Raw genomic sequence first — 20,937 nt, 5'->3', positions numbered from 1 at the left:
CCTCAGCCAGGGTAAGGGTTTGGGTTGTGCTGACAAGAGGGGTTTGGGAGCAACTGCTGCTGCTTCCCTGCACGACCCCATCCACCTTAGATCAGCATCCATGCGTCTTTAAAAGTCTTGTCCCGTATCCTTTCCAACAAGGGAGTTTTTCTTTCCCGGATCAGCTCTGTGCTTCCAAAATAGATGCAGGGAGCTCCTGGCTCTCCTTCCCCGAGGACAGAGCCCACCACCTACCCCGGAATCCCCCCCTTGGTCCCCGCAGCGAGGGTGCCCGTGTCTGGTCTGCCAAGGCTGAGCAGCCCCCGGCCTGCAGCGGGGCCGCCTGTGATGGTGATGGGTGAGATGGAGGAAGGACATGGATGGCGCTGAGAGACAAATGAGCACAGACACAGAGACAAACCTGGCGGGCCAAGAGGCGGAAAGGAAAGAAAAGGGTTAGTTAAGTCAGTTGGGTGGGGGAGAGAGGACAGGGCAGGGTGAGACAGGGCAGCTGGAGGAGGAGAGCGGGGAGGCAGGAGGGGAGCATCATCTCCCTGTGCCTCGGACACCTACCTCCAGGCAGAGAAGAAGCAGAAGCAGAAGAGAGTAGAGGGGTCCGCATCGCCCACGCAGCCCTTCCCGCTCTCCTACCTGTCCTAAAATCCACCGTGAATGCTCCTTGCTGGTTGGGGACCAGCGCATCCGTGTCGTCGCGGGCCACAATCTCCAGCAAGTAGTACTCCAGGCGGGGGTGGAGGTCCCGATCGATGGCAGTCACCTCGGCCACCACAGTGCCAGGGGCGGCCGACTCGGGGACGCTGACGGTCTGGATGGGGTTGATGAACTCAGGCCGGCAGTCATTGACGTCATCGATGAAGAGGCTGACGGTGGCGGTGCCCGAGAGCGCTGGTGTGCCCTGGTCCACGGCCACCACTGTCAGCCGGTAGGCATCTCGCTCCTCCCGGTCGATGCTGATGTTGGCCATGCGGATCACCCCCGTGGTGGCATCAATCAGGAACCTGTCCTGGCCACCGCTCTCGATCCGGTAATCCAGCTGCTGGTTGAGGCCGCTGTCGGCATCCGTGGCCGTCACCTGGAGGATGGAGACGCCTGGAAAGGGGGGACGCAGCCCTCTCAAGTGAGGGTTGGAGGGCAGCAGCAACAAGCTCCCGGTCCCAAGGCAAATACCATCAAGCAACATGGGCAGCCCCAATTCCCAAATTTTCCCTTCAACCCTATCCTGGCCAGCCCTGGCACTAGGATTGGGATCTTCATAGTCCCAGGAGCACACCCAGGTCTCCCCACTGCCCACCCTCACCTCCAGCCCCATCCTTCTCCTGACCTGGAGGGCTGTTCTCCCGCAGCCGTGCTGTGATGGATGCCGGCTGGAAGACAGGGCAGTTGTCATTGTCATCCAGGATGGTCACTGCCAGGCTGGCGGTGCTGTTCAGCCCCCCCACATCACGAGCCACCAACGTGAACTCCAGGCAAGGGTCTGGCAAAGCCTCTCGGTCTATCACGCTGCCAGGCTTCACCGAAATGACACCTGGAGAAGGGGAAAAGACTGGTGACAGACTCCACGGCTGACTGGTGGCCCTGGGCTGGGGACAGGGACCTGCTGAGCCACCCCACCTGTCCTGTTGTCGATGACAAAGAGGTCCAAGGATGCCTCCAGGAGCTGGTAGGTCACTATGGCGTTGATGCCCTGGTCACCATCCAGAGCTAGGATGGGTCCGTTGAGCACCGTGACCAGAGTCCCTGGATGGGATCATAAAGGTTAGGGAAGGTGGCAGTCCCCTGTGGAACCCCCACGTCCCCCTCCCACCCCGGTGACGCATGAGGGACGGCAATGAATGGATGGAGGAATTGACAAGAGTGGGGCCTCGCGGGGCACGAGGCAGCGGGGGGGCAGCTGCTGCAGCCTTGCAGACCGACTCGTGAGGCCCAGGCAAGGTGGTGGGACGTCCGGCTAAAAACAAACAGACAGACACATCCATCAGATGGGTGGCACCAGAACCCTGCCACCAAGGGCATCACCTGGAGGCACCCAAACCCTTTGCCTGGGATGTCCCTCAACGGTGGGACAGGGAGGTACCTGAGGTCTTGGAGCAGGGAGCAATTTAAATGGCAGGAAGGCATCAAAAAAAAGTAGAATATTTCTAGCTCTTTGGCTGGGAAATGTCTACCTGGACAGGCTGGACTGTTTTATCTCTAACCAAGATAGCAAGGTGGCTCCAGGTGCTGGTGATTGAGAGATGGCAGCCCATCTCCTGCAGGCACATTGGGCAGGTTAGTGCCCTCAAGGCTGCCCCCAGGGATCAGCTCAGACCACAGGCACCTCTTGCTGTCTGCAGCTGGGCAATTCCCAAACAGGGCTGATTTCTTGCAGGGTTGTGCCTGAGCTGTGCCGGGAAGGGTTTCCACCAGCAGCATGGACCAAAGCTATGGTATCCTCAAGGCTGACCTCCCCGGGCAGTCGGCAGGAGCCCCTCATACTCAGCATTCCTGTCCTACTGACCTGCAACCTTTCCCTGCTCAGCATCGTGTCTCCTCCACGATGGCCAGGAGACACCTCCCCTCGCCCAGCCCCAAAGGGAGTCTCCAGGAGCCACTAAGGGAGCAAAGAGAGACCCACCTGGGGATGAATTCTCCATCACCTCAGCCTGGTAGGAGTTCTGGGTAAAGAAGGGACGGTTGTCGTTCTCATCCGCTATGGAAATGACCAGCAGGTCAAAATCCTAAAGGAAAACAGGGACAAGAGGGTGATGACCACAACGTCCTTTTCTTGAGCTCACCTCCCGCCTCTCCCACCTCCAGTTTGGTGCTGGTCAGAGCTGGAGCCCTGTGCAACCATGATGTTGTGCTCCCTGGCCCACCCTGGAGGGTCTGCAGGGACCCTCAGCCTGGGGCTGGGCATCCTTTCCCAGCCTGCACCCTGAAGGGTGATGCGTGGGACATCTTGGCAGGACAGGGTGTCATTGTGGTTGTCCAGCTCTCCAGCCCAATTTTTCCATGACATCTACTGCTGTTGTACAGAGTCAACACGTGGTGTTGGACTTGCCCTAAACCCTACTGGTCCTGTTCTCCGCTGGGGAGGGGGTTGCAGCCCTTTCCTTGTGACCCCCAGATGCTTTTGGGAGATGAGGCTGCTACTGGAAACACTGTGGGTAAATACACCGCCTGGTTTTGGCCACAGCAGGAACCCGTTCTCCCACCCACCCTGCCACCTGCATCACTGGAGGCCCTGGCAGTGTCTGTAATTACCCGCCTGGCATTGCGTATGTTCTCGGGGTTGTCCTTCACCGTGATGGTCAGCCTGTACTCTGCCAGCCGCTCCCTGTCCAGCGGGCGGTTTACGTAGACGATGCCGCTCTAACCAGAAAAAAGCGAGGAAAATAGGTACAAGTGACGTGAGGAGTGCTTCCGCTGGGGGATCTCCTGCCAGGGCAGGGATGCCAGGCGGCTCCCATGGGTGCCCAGGGAAGGCAGGGCTCCAGGGCCAGAGGTGCCCACCCTCCATGTCCCGGCATCCCACCCCCCTGTGGGCGTACGGTGCTGTTGATGTAGAAGGCATTCTCTGTGTTCCCCGCTGTTATGTCGAAGGTCAGGAGGGCATTTGGGCCCTTGTCCGCATCCCGGGCGAGGACGCGGGTGACAAAGCTGGAGACGGGGGCGTTCTCGCTGAGGGTGAGGTTCATCGGGAGGTTGAGGAGCACGGGGTCATTGTCGTTGATGTCCAGCACACGGACGCCCACCAGGATCTGCCGGGAAGAGAAGTGGTGCAGGCACGTGGCACCCATTTCCATCCCTGCCATCCTTTTTTTGCCCACCCTAGGCAAGATGTGGACTTCCCCACTCAGCCCATTATGGTCTGGGGGAGGAAAGCCCCAGGGACAGGGGAAAGGAGAAGGGGAGGAGAGTGAAGGCAGAGACAAGGAGGAAGGAGCTGAGGGTGGGGATGGCACCCCACAGCCCCTCACGCCACCCAGGGGGACTCACCGTGGAGCTGAGGGGGGGCACCCCCCGGTCCCGGGCGGCAATGGTGAGGTTATAGAAGGGGATGTTCTCACGGTCCAGCTCAGCATCCTTCCGCACCCGCAGCTCCCCTTCCACCGGGGAGATCACAAACTCCCCTGCCAGAGACAGCAGGGCCCTGGCTCGTGCCATGCTGCTGCAAATGGCCCCGTTCCCCAGGGGAATGGCTTGTTTCGGAGCCGGGGGACAGGCACCATGGCGGGTTTGGGGACCAAACCATGCCTGTGGCAGCTGGGGACTATCCTGGATGCACCCCCCAAGTACCAGCAGGAGCAGGGGATGGGTTGAATGGCCAAATATCCTGCGTCCCTTGGCTGGGCCTTTCTGAAGATGCCAACAGCCCTCATGGGCACTTGCCTATGCCCTGTGATGGCCAGAGCAGGGTGGGCTACATGGCACGGACCCACCCAAGCTGAGGGGTTGCGTCCTGGTTGTTCTGGAAAAGCTTTGCAGCGGGGTCAGCTGGGAGATGGGACTGGGCTCTGCCTGGGCTAAAGTCACCACCCATTCCCAGAGGGACAGCCCTGGTCAGGGATGCCACCTGCTCTGGGCTGCTGGTGGGGCTGGAGCTACAGCTTTGTCATGGGTTGCAGAGCAACTCGGTCCCCAAATGCCCTGCAAACCCACAGGGGTGAGGCAACGGGGCTGTGTAATTACAGCTCTCGGTTTCTACTTCTGCGGTCTTGTTTTTTGCTTTTTAAATTTTTTTGCCTTTATTGTTTAACATATTTCCCCCCTCCCTTGCACAACCCCCGGCCACCCCCTTGGCCAGCCACGAACAGGTTAAGTTTCCTGTTGCTCAAAACAGGATTTCCTGGTGTCGAAAGGCTGAATTCGCAGAAGCGCTCGCTGGGAGGGAGGATGGCTTTTCTGAAACGCTTCCGCCTGCGCTCCGGCAAGCCAGGTTCCTCCATGGGGCAACCAGAAGGAGAGGTGATGCCCCCACGTCCCCGCTCACCGAGTGGGTCCCCGGCGATGATGCTGTACTCCACTTGCCCACTGGGTCCCGAGTCGCCGTCGTGGGCCAGGAAGGTCCAGACGCGTGGGCCGGGCTGCCCTTCCGTGACGTCGAAGGGACCCTCGTAGGGCCGTGGGAAGGTGGGACAGTTGTCGTTGATGTCATTGAGGTTCACCAGCACCTGCGGTCAGGGTGAGAGGGTGGAGGGCGGTGAGAGGAGACGGATGGAAGGGGGAGACCAGCCCTCTGGCCATGAAAAGCCATGGACAAGTGACATTGTAAAATACCTCCCGTATCTCTGGCTTTGCTGGGTTCACCAAACATCCAGCTCACAGTTCAGAGACTCAAACTCAGTTATTCCTGATCATGCCCATCCTACAGCAACACTGTGAAACTCCAGCCGCACACAGGTGGGGCCCTTTTCAACCTCTGGGCCACACAGCATGATGGAGAGGTCAGTGCAAAAGCCCCAATGTTCTCCACATTCACATCCTGATACCCAAGCTGGATAGACAAAACCCACAGACATGGATTTGACCACCAATCTCTGCAGCCAGCTGCACACTTGCTCACTCCTTTTCCTCCACCAAGGGCTTCATTCCTAATGCTGAGTAAACTTGAAAAAATTTGCAGCTTGCGATCTTAGTCCAACACAAAACACCACCGTTGGCACGTTTTCCCTCTTAGCATCCCTTCCTACAGCACACTTAGCTGTCTAGAAATCTATTCTACAGATCTCAAAAGGGGAAAGCATCAACGATTTTAGGGCAGAGTAGACCACAGGGCTGCTGGCAAAGCTGGGGCTCCAACAAACTTGAGTCTTGCTTTTTAGCTGAGTCACACTACATAGAAGACATTTATATAGCTCTATACAATACTATATTGCAAAGAGGGTTATCCCGTTGCTCGGCTTCAGGGACCTTGCACAGTGCAGAAACGCTGCCTGAGGAGAAGAGTCTCCAGTGACTAATAAAAGGTTGAGATTTGGTGGTAGGGGTGGTCACGAGAGATACTGAAATATGAGGAGCTTTCTGACCTCCGGGGTTAGAGGATAGTAAAATCCATCAGATGGGCATTTGTTACTGGCTAAATCTACAGAAGAGTATATCTGAGTCTCTGCTCCATTTTCTAGCAGTGGAGAAAATAAACACTGGCATGCCTTATCAGAGTGATGGATTTCCCATCACTTGGGATCTTAAATAATCACTAAGCCTCTTCCTAAAAGCTATGTTTTCATACAGTGCTGGCACAAACTCCATGGGCCGTGTAGGGAGGGTATTTCCTATCCTTTCTAGCTTCAGTACTTGTTGCTGAAGGGGTTTCCAAGTTCACATCTCTGCTTGGGCCAAGAGGAGGGAAAGCTCTGCCTTTGCCTGCAGCACGTTGGCAGCTGCCGCCTTCCCTGCTGGCAGTTAAACCCCAGGTCTTAAGGTTTCCGCTGCAGTTTTCCTGGGCCAGGAAGGCATCTCCAGCGGTATCAGATGCACACATCTGAAGGCTTCCCCTCAGCCCAAGCGTGGAGCACGGCACTGCCAGACTTGCGGGGACAGATTTTATCCATGGAAATCTCCCACACTGATATCTCCCCTTCAGTTTCTCTTTTTTCCTTTGCACACAAGAACTTATCTCCTTTTGGGGGACTACAAAATGCTTGGCTCGATATCTGGGTGAGGCATAACGGTCCATGATAGGGAGCCAAGGCAGAAGATCTAACCGATCTCTTCCACCTGCAGACCCCAAAATCAATGTGAGCACGGAGAATGTCTGCTGTACAACCGGTCAAATTTTGGTTTCGGTCACAAAAATAATTGGGGTATTCAATTCCTGCAAAACATTTGTTTTGGAGCTGCTAGTCTGCCCTCCCCACACTTTGAGCAGTGCACTGAGTTTAGGTCACCGTGGTCCAGGAAAAATGGAAGAACTATAGAGAAAAGCAACACAAAAATGACTAGAGGCTTTAAATAACCTCCATACAAAGAATGAAAAAGGAATTTTAAAAGTAGATAAATAATCTGAGAAGATAAAGATGAAGCAGAAATTAATGCTATAGCAATGCTTTACTATCTATCTACTGTCCCTTCAAGCAAGAAGGACCAAGGGGACATCTAAAGAAAACATAATGCAACGTAAAAGCAATTCTGGGAATTTCTTCTGTTTGTGTCTTTGCAGGACCAAATAACTGAGCTAATTAACCCAGGAGTAGCGTCCCTTGCCCATGACCCTATTTTGCAATGCCCATGAGGGAGCAGGGTGACAGCAACTGGGCAAACAGGCCGCAGTTGGGAAAAGCGACTGGTGACCACTGGGAAGGAGATGTGAAACCGCTTGTGTGAGGGGGAACTCCTCAACCTCGACGAGGCTGCACTGTCGCAACCCTGCCGGCAGCTCCCTACCGTGGTGGTCGATGTCAGCCGGCGCGAGACGATGGGGCACTGGTCGGTGGCGGTGACGATCAAGGTGTAACGCCCGTGGCTGATCTCGTAGTCCAGCTCCTTCACTGTGCGGATCTGCCCCTGCAAGGCGAAGGGAGAGTGGCTGGGAGTGAAGGGAGCGGGATAGGGACACGGCCGGGACGGGGCTGGCATTCTCACTGACCGTGGCGCTGTCGATGTGGAAGGTACCCAAGATATTGCCTTCGGTGATGCTGTACGCAACCGTGCCGTTGGGTCCCTCGTCTCGGTCCAGGGCCTGCACGGTGACGAGGGTGGCGTTGAGCGTGGCGGGACCTTCGTCGAGGGTCACCTCGTACAGCTGCTGCTGGAAAGTGGGAGCATTGTCGTTCTCGTCCAGGACGGTGACGTACACGGTGGTGGTGGCCTGTGGGACATGGGGACATCGTGTTAAGCACCGTAGAAGGATGGGCTCTGCCGCCCCTGGAGCTGGCTGGGGAAGGCTGGACCTGTCAAGGTCAATGACCAACGTGGGCTCAACCCTGCCAAAAGACACAAAACAGATGCAGGGCTCAAAATGAAACGAACCATGGCTGCAGACGCATCTCCAGGTAACGGCTGGGTACAGAGATTAAATCACATCCTTGTTCCCAAGCAAAGCATGCCTCTGTGGGATCCCTCTCCTTTTCACCCAGTTTTACCGTTGCTGGTCACACCAGGGAGCAGCCCGTGGCAGAGGGAAAGCCAGAGGCTGAACCCCATCGTGCCTTGCTGCCTTTGGAGGAGGCATGCGTGAGTCCTCACCTTGACTTTGGGGTTGTTATTACTGAGGGTGGCACCATGTTAGGACGGAAAATACCTGGATATGATGCTGCCATGTCTCTGGGCAGGAACAAAAATGAGCATCTCGGACAACCGGACTGACCTCCCATGGGTCCCATCATCTACCTGCTGACCACAATTCCACCACCAGTCAGGCTCAGCCTGTCCTGACCCTCTTCCAGCTGTACCTGGCCTTGCACCCTGCCACCCTGCCTAAGGGCTCAGCTCAGAGATGGGGGTCTCCGGACGATAAACCATTTTCTTGAAGTCTCTGGACTTTGTGCCCACACCTTCCCCAGCCACAAATTTCTTCCAGCCAGGCAAGGGTTACATTTTTGACGAGAGTACCACAACCCCGTTTGCTGTAAAAACCACAAAGCCACAGCGTAATTAGCTCCTTTTCTATTATACTGCACGCTCCAAATTCAGAGCAGGTTAACAGCAAATTTTCCTGCGGTTTGCAAACCTCCACCTGTCTCCAGGCTCCACTTTCCAGGGAACACCGTGTTGAAATGAGGTGGCCCTCAGCTGCAGCCAGAGATTTTTTTTGGATGCCTTTTGAATTCGAAGGGAGGCTCCAGGAGGAGTTACGCCCACAGTGCTGCTTTACTATTTGAGGGCAGAGTAAAGGCCTCCCCCTGTGTAAATGGGCTGCGGGAGGGGGATGCTTTGCTCCCCTTTTTTGGGGGGAAAAGCTCCATTCGCTTCCCTGAGCTGGCACCGCTTTGAGTTACACTTCCCTGTACCTGCCTCAGGAGGGTTTCTGCCCGCCAGGTCCTCACAAACATGGGAAAAACAATAATTACAAGCAAAATGCACTTTAATCAAGCAAGCCCCAAGGGATCGGCTCCTGCCGGAGAAGGGGTGGGTGACCAGCACCCCAGCCCCTCACGGCTCAGCACCCACACGTCCCCCGGTACGGCAACCATCCTCCTCAGCTACCTCCTGTGCACCCCGAAAACACACGCAGGGGTACCAGCTTGCTCCAAGCTACCCCCTGCGATGCTGTAAGGGGAAAAAAAACCCAAACCAGCAGATGCACCCGCTGCTGCCCAAATGGGTAGGGACCGAAGTGTCCCCCATCGGCAGGGTGCCCCGCTGGGGTGCCGCTGCTCCCCTCCCGGCCACCCCCAGCTCCCTGCTGCATCTCACCTCCTGGGGGTGCTCGCAGTTCTCTCCATTGCTGCACGTAATATCTCAATGAAATTTCCTGTGTGTGTGCGAGTCCGGCTGCCGCTGCGGGGCTGCTCAGAGCGTACGGGTGGCTCCGCGGAGGTGAACTCCCTTCGGTCACCCCAGTCGCGATGGAGGTGACGTCCCCCCGGCCTGGGTTGCTGCTGGCTGCGCTCTGTCTGCTCGCTTCCCACGGTAAGCTCCAGCTCGCTTTCCTCTCCTCCCCGCTCAGAGAAACTCTCCTCGCTGGGGCAGAGCGTTCGCCCAGCCGGAGCTGTGCCTCGGCACAAGGAATTTGGGGTATTTTGGGGGTTATTTACTTTCTCACCCTGTGATTTGGGGGTGGGGGCGGGGATCAAGCCAGCTTTTCATGCGATGCTGGTTGCGTGGGGGGAAAGGGGCCACAGGGGAGCTGCTGTTTTCAAAACTCTGGGATTGGGTTTTCCTCCTTCCTCCTTCGCTTTGATCTAAAGTGCGTGGAAGGAAAGCGGCACCCCTTGTCCCTGCCAGCCCCTTGGTGGGGATCCCAAGCTGGAAAAGCTACCCTTCGTCCCCGCACGGCACTTTGCCCCGGCACCGCGGAGGTCCCTGGCTGCGCCGCGGTGAAAGGAGCGGAGAGAGGCGGTTTGTGTGAGCAGGGCTGGGATGGTCTCTCTGTGGATGCTCTGCTCCACTGTAATTGCTGGGACGTGCCAGGCAGCTTCTCCGGGTGGGCAGCCGGCCGGGCCAGGACCGCCGTGTGTGGTCGCCGAGTTTCCCTTCCCTGAGCAAGCGCTTCCCAGTGCTGGAAGCTCGCCGGGCGCTTGCCGGTGTAGTGGGGGGATGCTCTGGGAGGGGGCTGCTTCATGCCTGACTCTGCACCAGCCCCGGCAGGCAGTGTTTCCATACTGGGGCTCCAGGGCCAGGCAGTGAAACAGGGGTAGTGGCAATTAAAACTGCAGTTCGTCTGTGGCCCAAGGGTGCGGGAAAAAAGCCGGGGAGGGCCCCGGGCCCCCCCCCCCGCCCTGCACAGGTGGAGGACGAGCATCCTATTGGGCTTGGTTTTTCTCTCAGTCCCGGGATGACAAAGTGACCGCTTCCAGGATTTCTGCCATCACATCCCCAGGAAGAAATGATGCCCTGCTGCAGCAGGGCAGGGGGTCCCTTCTCCTCTCTCCTCTGCGACAGCAAGGCTGGTGTGGCTTGAAGCATGCTTTGCTTCTCATCCGAGACTCTCAACATCAGAGAACGATTCCCAGCATTTCTGTGGGGCTTTGGATTATTTCATTTATGCATCTGGAGTGCTGGGACTGAACAGCAGGCCTTCTGCAACGCAACAAGCTTGGACGCCGATGTTCAACGTGAGCCTGGTGCCAGAGGAACTGAGCTTTGTGCAACCACACGCTTGCCAAAACTTTCTGAACCCCCACCTAATTTTAGCAGGGCTTGATGGAGAAGTAGCGCCCTTGGAGACATCCAGCTCCTACATAGTTTGGGGATGCTGGCAGCTAGCTGGATGAGGAAGTGGTTCCTCTCCACCCAAGGGATGGCAGCTGAGCTGGGCTTTCCAAAATCACATCCCAAGCACAAATCTGGCGTCGTGGCCCTGTCCCCGAGCCAGGGCTGTGCTGGGAGAGGAGCAAGGCAGGACCCTCCGGTGGCTGCAGCAGCTCCAGGCTGCTTTCCCCATGGCTTGGATGATGGGTACCCAGGGAGCAGCCCTGCTGCTGAAAAGCCATTTGGCTCCTTGGGATGCAGGAATGAGGGCCATTAACACAGGCACCTCTGGCATCTTCAGTAAATTTTTTTCTCTCCTTTTTCTTTCCTGCTGTAAGTACTTGTGCTGAGGTATGGATGCCCCTGCACATCTCACCTGGCTGATAACTCTGAAGCATAACGACAGCACAGTGGTGATGGGGCGTGTGGCACTTTCATGTCAGGCTGTTACAAAAGCTCCCAGAAAAAGAATTAAAGCCAGGTTCCTCACCTGAGCACTGAGCAGCCGCTGTCTCTCTGGCAGCCCTTCTGCTGCGGTGGGTGAGCCCCTCCAAAACCTGCAGCCCTCCCACCCAGATTTCCCTGGAGTAGAAAGAGGTGGCATGCTGTGGAAATCACTCCTGTAAGTCACAGGAGTGTAAATCAAACACCTGCTTGCCAGAGTGGGGGACCAAAGTTAGGAGAAGCAGCCAGGAGAGGCTTTTGGTCACCGACCCAGAATTTGGCATGAAATCCCGTTTTATTTAAGCTTTTGGCTGGCAAAGCAACATAGCCTCCTCAGCATTAGCACTTTTTTGCATTTTGTTTTCTCTGAAAGGAGAGCTCCCAGGTTTCAAGCTAGGCAGTGGTGCCGGCACTGGGGATGTACCAGCACTGCACTGGGCTCTGTGCCGCACAAATGCGATGCCACAGGTCAGAGCCGAGGATACCGAGGTGCCAAAGAGGAAGAGGGGCACTTTTGGCACCCACTTGAGACCTCCTCTGTCTTTACCAGATGGTGACAAGACGACAGCTCTTGGCTCGGACCTCGACGGGTCCAGGCTCTCTCAGCTGGAGATGCGCGGAGACGGGCATCTGGCTTTATCTTGGCATTTGCCAGCAGCACTGACTTCAAAGGGAATGGTCCGACCGGGGTGGGATGGAGCCAAACCTGGGGTCTGGGCATGGAAGAAGCCCACAGTGCCTGGAGGAGATTAAGATCCGTGAGCTTTAGTGTAAAGACGCCAACAGAAGACATTCCCTCCGGGCACCATCTGGCATCTAGCACAGCTTTAAAGCCTCGTTACATCTTGGGGAGGGAACAACAACTTCCCTGGCGCTGCTATAGGGCACACCATGCCTTGCCAGCTCTCCTCCCCAGCTGTTTGCTCCTCCACTCGATGGCTTTTAGAAGTCTTCCCCTGCTCGGGAGAAAGAAGGGAAGTCGGTAATGCTGAAGGCTTCGCACACGTGGTAACCTCTGCCCCTCCTCGCGGCTGGGCGCCGCTGCCGAAAGCGTGGGCTGCGTTGACTTTCCATCCAGCCGGTTCCCATCAAGCCCTGGGGGCGGAGGCTGGATGGTTTAGTAAGGCAGAGCTTTGCAAACTGCGCGGGGATGAGCGGGACGGCCCCCGTTTTATTTGGGGGGGTGGTGGTGGTGGAAAACAAAGACTCCCGTAGATACTTTTGCAAGGTGTTGGAAGTGCGGCTTCCTCCAATAGAGCCCTGGCTTCCCTTCCCCTGGCTCCCAGGGGAGCCCCGATGTGAATGGGACATTTCCCGTTGCGGCAGGTATCGAGAAACACATCTGAGGTGCCTTTTGTGCTCGACGCGCTGGCAAGGAGGTGGGGCACCCGTTCCGCTGCCTGCCAAAACCCAGCCAAGCGCCCCGGCCCCAGCAGCATCTGAGGATGAGGAGCAGCCAGGCCTTGAAAACAAACCGAAACGAGGCAGCGTTGAGCTCAGGCCACGCAAACCTCTGCCCCAGAGCAGCCGCGGGGATGTGCTGCTGCTGAAGCGCCCTGCGGGATGCCGCAGCGATTATCCGGAGCGGTTCGGCAAAGGTCACGCCGTCCCCGGCTCTGCGGGACTCCTTGGCACTACGTGCCACAGACTGGGAGGGGGGGTCTGATGGGGCAGATCCCTTCCCCAAAACCCCCCCTCTCCCTGCATACCACCCTCAGGCAGGCTGCTGGGACCCCGGGGGGGGTTTCATGGCCGTTCTTACGGGGCTTAAGAGGTCACCATCGTCCTAAACGCCATAAATAACCACGAGGGGTGGAAGGCACGGAGGACATTTTCGCTTTCGGTCTCTCAAGCGGAGCCCCATGCCGGGGCGGTGACACAGTGACCCTGCAGGGAGGAGGACGCGATGGGAGCCTCTCGCCCGGCTGGACGGCTCCGGGCAGGCGCAGCACACCCCGCCTGCGACTGACGCCCGCTCGATATAGCAAATGAAAAACCTCAAAGCGAAACGGCGGCGGGGCTAATGGCACAACAGGATGTTAGCAAAATAAAAGAACGCCTTGTCCTCATACCGTCTTCTCTGTTGCAAACCAGCCCCGGGAACCTCTTTTTTTTGCTCAATAATTTAAAGAAAATGAACCTAGAATCGCCTTATTCTTCAGCTTTCGAAGGTGTCATTTGCAATTCTGCAAACACAAAGTGGTGGCGGAGCCAGAGCACCAGTCTTTGGTCTTTCCTCGCCCCTCATGCACAGCTCCCCTTACCCACCAGTACCCTCCACTGGTGTGCTGGGATGGGACCAGTAATGCTGCAGTACGCCCCTCGCTCCTGTGCCTCTGCCAGGCCTCCCGCCCACGTTTCGCAGCCGGCAGCGGTCAGGGATTTCTTTCTGAACATTGTTTTCATTTTCAAGCAGCTCCTCGCAGTCAGTGTCAGCCAGTTCCCCCCTCTCCTCCCCAGGGGCTGAAAAACAAACAGGGTGGGACGTGCTCCCCGCCTGATCTCGGGGGGCACGGGCTCCTCCTAGCTATTTTCTTTTTATTTTTTTGCCTTTTTTTTTTTTTTTTTAAGCTGGCTCAGCAGCACTTGCATTTCCTCATTCACGAGCCATACCTCGCTGCCCCGCTTCTCTTCTCATCCTCTGCATGCTTTGCAGAGGTCTGGTGCCCCATAGCAGCCCCCCACCTCTCTGCCCCACACCTCTGCCAGCTCTGGGCAAACTTCTCCCTCTCCACTGCTATTAAAAGCTATGCTCAGCTGTATTTAAAGCATGCCTCTCCTCCAGGGCTTATTTGTAGGGCGAAGTTGAGCTCCCAGTCCTGCTGGGATGTTGCTATACAGCAAGCGAAGGGCTCACGCCACGCTTCCCATCTCCCTTGTCGTGGGATATGGGGAGCTCACGAGTTTTTCTTGCCCTAAGGGCAGGGGTGAAGTCCTTTTTCCCTCTGCCTGCAGGCTGGCGTTGATGCTCTCTGATTGCTCTCTGCAAGTCCTAGCCATTCTTCTGGCAACCTGGGTGGTGGGGTTTGCAGTGCTTGTTTGGGGAGGGGTCCCCGTTTTGCTACGAACTCAGGGTAAGGCCAGAACCGTAGGGTCTGACTCAGCCACCGTGCCTTCTCCCCGGCAGAAGGGCCAGCAGCTTTCCTGATCACCACCCCGTACTCGCTCTGCATCTGCCCCGAGGGCCAGAACGTCACCCTGACCTGCCGGATCAGCGGTCCCCTCGCCGACCGCCACGACCTGCTCTACAAAACCTGGTACTTCAGCAGCAACGGCGACCAGAGCTGCTCCGAGAAGAAGCACATCCGCAACGTCACCGAGAAGGAGCTGCACCACGACCCGGGCAAGCACCACGAGCCGCTGGGCAACGGCACCCAAAAATCCGCCCTCGGGGGGCAAGCTAATCATCACGGGGTGGAATTTGTCCCCGACCACCACGGTGCCTTTCACATCGTGGTGATGAACCTGACGCTGCAGGACAGCGGGAATTACTGCTGCTACGCGGTGGAGGCCAGGCGGGAGCACGGCAAACCCCACACCTTGCAGGTCGCTCATGGTTTCGTGGAGCTGCAGATCCAGCAAGGTGAGGAGGGTCGAGGGGAGCCCCTGCCAGCCCCCCATCCATGCCAGGGTGCCTCGGGGCAAGGCAGCAGATGAGGGTTGGTGGGGGGGTGCAGCATCAGGGCTGGGGAGGCAGGGCAAGCTGATGCTGAAAGCCCAAGCTGTGTTGCAAGAGTGGAAGAGCAGCAGATGTTGAAGGTTTGAATTAGGGCCAGAGAGCATTGGAACATTTAAAAAAAAAAAGAAAAAAATAAATCAAGAGGCTGGAATGCAATAAAATCCATGCTACATAGTTTCACTGATCTTCTTCAACCTCTTTCTGGAAAACAAACCTCAACTTAAAAGGAGCTGGCTGGTGGTTCAAGCCTGGGTGAGGGCTGCAGGCATTGCTAGGGACGCAGGGCTTGTAGATAACCTTGAGGCAGCAGCCCGGGGGGGAGAGCTGCCCAGAGAGGCCAGAGATGGAGGGAAAGGCATCTGCTGTCCTTGATTTGCCACGTGAGGATAGACAATTTTGCTTTTAGTCCAAAAAAAAAAGAGCCTGCACAGCCAGGGACGGGCTCTGCTGCCGCAAGGGAAAAGGGGTCTTGCAGCAGGAATTTCAGTCTAAGCTTTCCAGGATTAAACTCCCGCATTTGGGATGCTCTGGGCTGATTTTCTCAATACTGGTGAGCAAAGGCAAGCACAGCTAGCAGATGCGGGACCTCTGTGGTACCTGAGCAACTCCCTTGAGATCTAACACGCTTTTCTCTTCTCCTCTGCAGGCAGAGGAGGGCTTCAAAACTGCACGTTTCATACCACCACCAGCAAAGGTAAAGGCAAAAAACCTCTTTCTCCAATGCACTGCTCGCCATCCCGGCCTGTGTATTTATTTCCCCAGGGATGGCTGCTTGCTATAAACACACCAGTGTCCCGATGCAACCTCACGGTCAGGTGTCAGGAGGGTGATTTCTGAGGCTGTCCCCACAGGGTGCATCTGACAGGCACGTCATCAGGCTGAGGAGAGCCTCCTTTGGCCCGTCACCTGGACATGACTGTCCTGAAGCCCCTGGAGATCATTCACCTTGTGGTTATAAAGCACCTGAGCCCCCCCCACCAAAACACGATCAGGGATTTAGCAGCCACTGCCATGAGCAGATGGGAAGGGACAGAAAGGGAAAGAGTCGCAGGAACCTCTTGCAACACTCTGCTGCCATCCTAAGCCCATACCACCTCGTCCTGAGCAGCGATGCTCTAGCAGGGGAAACCCAAATCTTGCTTGAGCCCTCAGACAACATGAGGCTCCCCCAGCGCTGTGTCTAGACGCTGGAGGTGCCCACAGTTCGCTATGCAGGTGGTTTCTCCATGGGTCATTCTGTCTATCCCTGTTTGCAGGCTGCTAAATGGGCAGATTTTGCTAAAATTGGTTTGCAGCATGGCTGGGGCCATGGGAAACTGCCCCCTGCTCCCCATGAGTAGTGCTTTCTGTCTCAAACCCTCAGTCTCAAGTGCTGAAACACCCTGTCCTGCCAGGCAAAGAAGAAAAGGGGAAAAAAAATCCCCCCTCAAAACACCACACCCAGAGCAAGATAGATGCTGCTTCCCCAGATGGATGCGCAGGAGAGGAGGGCTTGAGCTGAACCTGCCCTTGATTTAGGCAGCCCTTGACCTGCCACAAGCCGTCCCACGTGGACCCTGATGGCCACAAACGTGCCCACAGGCTGCCAAGCCTTTCTGGGGAGCCTCCATGGGTAGAGTACTCCAGGGGCACGTTCGTTAGCAGAGGCCTTGCGTAACGAGCCCTTTGATTCCCAAGTACTCTGAAGCAGCCTGATTTTGACGAGCCAGCTGTGGGTTGGAGTCAGCACACTTTGAAATCGCTGGGAGCCTTTCTGCTGACTTCAGAGGGCTTTATCAGGGCCCCTGCTTCTCTCCTCATATATAGAAGACCAAAGAAAGACCTTGGGATGGCCTCCAGCAATGAAGGACTTTGGTCAAGGTCCTAAACCGATGCCCCAGAGCTTATGTCCACAACCAGCACGGCATCCCAGCACGAATCCCTCTAGGAGCGGACCGCCCGTGCGTGCCGGAGCCGCATCGCATCAGGCGTGGGGCAACGCCGGTGTTGCCCTGTGCTTCTGCTACGGCTTGAGGAAACCGAGGAAACGCAAAGCGAACCCTCCCCACTGCCCGCTCCAGCTCTGCTCTCTTCTGTTGCAGATATCACAGCCGCCGCGCTGGCGACGGGCGCCTGCATCGTGGGCATCCTCTGCCTGCCTCTCATCTTGCTCCTGATTTACAAGCAGAGACAAGCCGTCAGCAGCAGACGTACGTACCCTCCCCTCGCCAGCTGCCGGCGGGGACACCCGTCTCGTCTCCCGGGCTGTGTCAGCATGGGATTTATGGGATGGGACATGTTCCGCTGGGGTGAGCTGGTTCGGCTGTCCCGAGTCCCACGGGTACCGTGGCAGGTGGCCCAAAGACAGGTCCCTGCCAGGTGCCTTCTCCAAAGGTGTCCTGGGAAGGGGCGGGCATGCCTGCAGGCTGCTGGCGAGGAGTGGGGGGGTCCAGGAGCGAGGAGGGGGACCCACGAGGTCCGCAAGACACCCCGGGAGCGTGCTGGGGGCACTGAGGCAGCAAAGATGCTGCCAGGCCCCCTCCCCACTGAGCCCTTTCCTCCCCATCCACTGCGAGAGCTGGCTCATCCCTCCCTCCACCACACAGCTGAAATAGCTTTACCTCCTAAGTGACTGAAAAAGCCTTATTTGTGCTTTTTCTCCCCTTGTCTTTAAAAAAAGCCCTTATAAGTCTATAGCAATAGGACTGCAGCAAGCCAGGTCTCCCCCCACTGCCCCAGCCCTAGAAAACCAGGCTGTGCTGAGGTGAAGCCGGCTGCCAGCTCCTGCCCGTGCCTGGCTTGCAGTGATTTCAGTAATTAAGCAGAAAGGGGCACCATCTTAACTGGCAGAGCCATTTCATCAGGCCTTGGGCAAGCCGGGGGCCCTGTGGTTTCTCTCGCCGAGCTTGGTGGGCGGCTGTGCGGCTCTGAGCAAGCCCTTTGGAGAAGTGGGTTTTTTTGCAGCAGCAGTGGGCGCAATGCCAGCCACGAGAACGGGAACTGCGCTTTCGACATCCGTCCCCGGCCAAAAAGACTGGCCATATGCCTTCACGCATCCATTTTGCTGTGGCTGGGGTGCAGCTCCCCCCCTCCCCGTGCTGCAAATTGTCACCTGGATGCTATTTAACCCAAAAGGGAAGGCAAAACTCAGGGGGATTTGCTCCTGGGGTGTCTCAGAGCAGGTTAGCTACAGGTTATTTCCACCAGGCGCTTTCCATCGGCACAGTCTGGGCCAAAACTTGTGCGCCTGGGCTCGGGATGCTCACCGTACAGCCGTCTAGCACGCCCGAGTAACACGGGCTGTGGGATCTGCTGTGGCAAAGGGGATGAGGAAATAAATAACAGGGTGCTGCACGGGCAAACGCAAAGGCAGCCAAATGCTAGGGCAGGGTTTTGCAGAGCCCTGGGAGGGTGTCACAGGTGGGTGGTGGGTGCATCTGGGCACGAGCGGGGCCCGGGCATCGCAGCTGCGCCTTGCCTTGCCCCACACCGGCAGAAACACCTCCTTCCCCCTTCTTGGGGGCTTATGGTTTCAATCTGGGAGGAGGCTGGGCTGGGGAGTGAACAAGGCAGGAGATGGCAGGGATGCGGAGAAGGAGGTTTGGGAGCAAAGAAGAGGCTGATGCTAAAGAAGGGGGAAAGGGAGGGAGGAATGGAGAGGAAGAGGAGGAACTGGACACCAGAAAACAGCACTCTTTTGGTGTTCTTCAGTGGCCCGACTCTTGGGTACGCGAGCATCTACGTGACATACTTTTGCAACCAGATCCTCTAGCTGGGACGCGATATCTTGCCACAGTGTGGCAGGGTCTGGGTTTGACACTGGGCTTCACGCTGCCAGCACTCACACCAACCGTTTTGTCTTTGGCAGGTGCCCATGAGCTTGTCAGGATGGACAGGTGAGGAAACCCACGTGCTTCCACCTTCCCCCAGGCTCCTCGCACCCCCTCTGCCCACATCCCAGACCCCGCAAGGGTCTTTGTCCTCTCCTCCCCTCCCCTTGAAGCCAGCGTGTGCCCTCAGCCCGGCAGAGCGAAGGGGATGCTGGTGGCACCCACGCCTGGGGTCCTGTCCCTTTCTGGGCAGCTGCTATTCCTCTTCCCTTCCTCTGAGTGGGAAGCGTCTCCTTTCTTTTTGCCTGTGCCAAGGCATGCATCTCCCCATGCCCCAGGAGAACTCGAAACCACGGTGCCTTTTGGCTAAGCTTTCCCCCACTTGCTCTCAGCTGAGGTGCCACCACCTGAACCTGCTCCCTGTCCTGCTCGGTTGTTCCCAGCGCTCAGCCAAAACCCTAGGGATAAAAAAAGCTCCTGAAATAAAAATGCAAATCCCCACCTCTCACACTCTCTCTTCTCCCACAGCAGCGCCCAGGGCATCGAAAACCCTGTCTTCGAGGCAGTCCCCTCGGCGAGCATGGAGCAGCGGCCCCGACCCCAGCTCTCCTACATGGCCAGCCGGCAGCCCTCCGAGTCTGGCCGGCATCTGCTCTCCGAGCCTGGCACCCCCCTGTCCCCCCCCGGCCCCGGGGACTGCTTCTTCCCAACGCTGGGTGAGTGACCGGTGATGCTGAGCCCTCACGGGGACCACTGCGGGAGGGGTGGGAAGGAAAGGGGGAGGGGGGGGGGGGGGGTGGTGGTGGTGAACGGGAAAGAGGGGTTTAAATACCAGCTGCAAATTTTGTATCATGTGGGACATCAAGTCCCAGGGCTTTGAAGATGGGAAAGACCCAAATCCTCTGTTTTCAGTGCAAAAGCACAAGTTTGGCCACTTCCCGAAGCATATGCTGCAAGCTGGACTAATACCCCCGGTCTGTCCTTTTCCAGATCCTGTTCCCGACTCACCAAATTCCTTGAAAGCCTAAAGACCCAGGAGGAAACCACATGCCCCAGCCGCAGCCGGGAGAGGCCAGGCAGCCACCACGCCACGCTCGCCCAGCTGAGACCCTCGGGAGGGCAGCAGGGCCACGGGCGGCAAAGTCTTAAAAAATGAAGCTGAGTGCAGGAGCCCTGCCCTTGCCTCCTGTCCTGGCTCTGCCCTGGGGCTGGAAGTGAACCTCTTTTGCCAGGATTTCAGTTTTTAACTACTTATTTCTATGGAGAAGAGCATGCCTCTGTGCTGCTCACGTTTTACAGACTAGCTAAAAATTGGGGATGCAGGGAAGGAAGGATGACCCGCACCTGCAAACTTCCCCGAGGATTTAACTTATTGCCAGGAGTTCAAGCTCTGCAACATCAACCTGTTTCTGCATCTTTGACTGAATGTCCTCTCTGGGAGCGGATGATAAAGTACCTTATCCACCGCGAGACAAAACAGGGTCACCGGCCAGCCTTGTACTACATTTTTCTTTGCAAAACAGGAAGGGGAGAGGCTCCTTGCCGCTGATGGAGCCCTCCTTCCCCACCAGCCTTTTGAGACAGCCACGGACTTGCGAGGCTGCTGTGTTTTCAGCTGGACACGTGTCAGGAGGAGCCTTATTTCTGCTGCAATTTTATCCTCGGCTTGGGATCGGGGGAATTTATCTTTCTGTTTGTTTCATTATCACTGCTGATTAAAAGAAAAAAAGGATGTTTATTGGTTTTGTTTGATTTTTTTTTTTTTTTTTTTTTTAAATGCCTGTAAATTAGAAAGTTCATCGGGAGGGTTTTGGAGGATGTTCCTGTGACATGGCCGAGAGTCCCTGCGGAGAGGTGGAGGCACGGGAGCACACAGTGGGTGGTGGGAAACCCTCCCGCTGCCTTCCCCCCATCCTCCTGGGGCCAGCACGGCCAGAGCAACCATCCCCGGGACCACTGCCTTCAGCCACACCGGAGGACCCTGCGATGCCCTGGGGGACATGGGTGCCCTCACAGCATCCTCCGTCTGAACGCAGCACCCTGGCATTGCTTATCCAAAAGAAGCCGTGGGTCAGGCTCCAGCATGACTCAGCCCATGGCGAGGAGGTAAAACTTTGTGGTAGACACTTTTACTCAAAAGGTGCGTTTGGTTTTTTTTTCTCTTGCTTCTAT

The 20,937-nt window shown here is 56.8% G+C and overlaps 2 protein-coding genes across 2 annotated transcripts in view; one reads left to right on the top strand and one right to left on the bottom strand.

The window, feature by feature from the left end:
- The window catches only part of CDH23 (cadherin-related 23), a 205,391-nt gene that overhangs the window by 10,243 nt on the left and 174,211 nt on the right, over nt 1-20,937 (bottom strand). The window contains exons 38-47 of the mRNA XM_010580010.1: nt 7,568-7,789; nt 7,366-7,485; nt 4,973-5,153; nt 3,979-4,112; nt 3,531-3,740; nt 3,244-3,351; nt 2,615-2,717; nt 1,612-1,737; nt 1,322-1,525; nt 631-1,089 (exon numbers count right to left, since the gene is read on the bottom strand). Coding sequence (XP_010578312.1) covers nt 631-1,089; nt 1,322-1,525; nt 1,612-1,737; nt 2,615-2,717; nt 3,244-3,351; nt 3,531-3,740; nt 3,979-4,112; nt 4,973-5,153; nt 7,366-7,485; nt 7,568-7,789 — 1,867 coding nt within the window. The remainder of the gene's footprint in view (nt 1-630; nt 1,090-1,321; nt 1,526-1,611; nt 1,738-2,614; nt 2,718-3,243; nt 3,352-3,530; nt 3,741-3,978; nt 4,113-4,972; nt 5,154-7,365; nt 7,486-7,567; nt 7,790-20,937) is intronic.
- LOC104839573 (chromosome unknown open reading frame, human C10orf54) lies at nt 9,424-20,271 on the top strand. Its single transcript, XM_010579936.1, has 7 exons — nt 9,424-9,552; nt 14,405-14,860; nt 15,603-15,650; nt 17,038-17,145; nt 18,804-18,831; nt 19,294-19,481; nt 19,756-20,271. The coding sequence occupies exons 1-7, from the start codon at nt 9,489-9,491 to the stop codon at nt 19,791-19,793; spliced, it is 930 nt and encodes a 309-aa protein (XP_010578238.1). The 5' UTR covers nt 9,424-9,488; the 3' UTR covers nt 19,794-20,271.

Source organism: Haliaeetus leucocephalus, unplaced genomic scaffold (genome assembly GCF_000737465.1).
Source record: "Haliaeetus leucocephalus isolate CR32 unplaced genomic scaffold, Haliaeetus_leucocephalus-4.0 Scaffold687, whole genome shotgun sequence".
NCBI lineage: Eukaryota > Metazoa > Chordata > Aves > Accipitriformes > Accipitridae > Haliaeetus > Haliaeetus leucocephalus.
Note: the sequence above shows the minus strand (reverse complement) of the source record. Positions and strands in the feature narration are given on the sequence as shown.

Bases quoted from the DNA above. Each gene is read 5' to 3' on its own strand.
- LOC104839573 (XM_010579936.1), top strand. From the start codon at position 9,489: ATGGAGGTGACGTCCCCCCGGCCTGGGTTGCTGCTGGCTGCGCTCTGT. The intron at 17,146-18,803 runs GTACGTACCCTC...TGTCTTTGGCAG, and splicing joins ACAAGCCGTCAGCAGCAGAC to GTGCCCATGAGCTTGTCAGG. The intron at 19,482-19,755 runs GTGAGTGACCGG...GTCCTTTTCCAG, and splicing joins CTGCTTCTTCCCAACGCTGG to ATCCTGTTCCCGACTCACCA.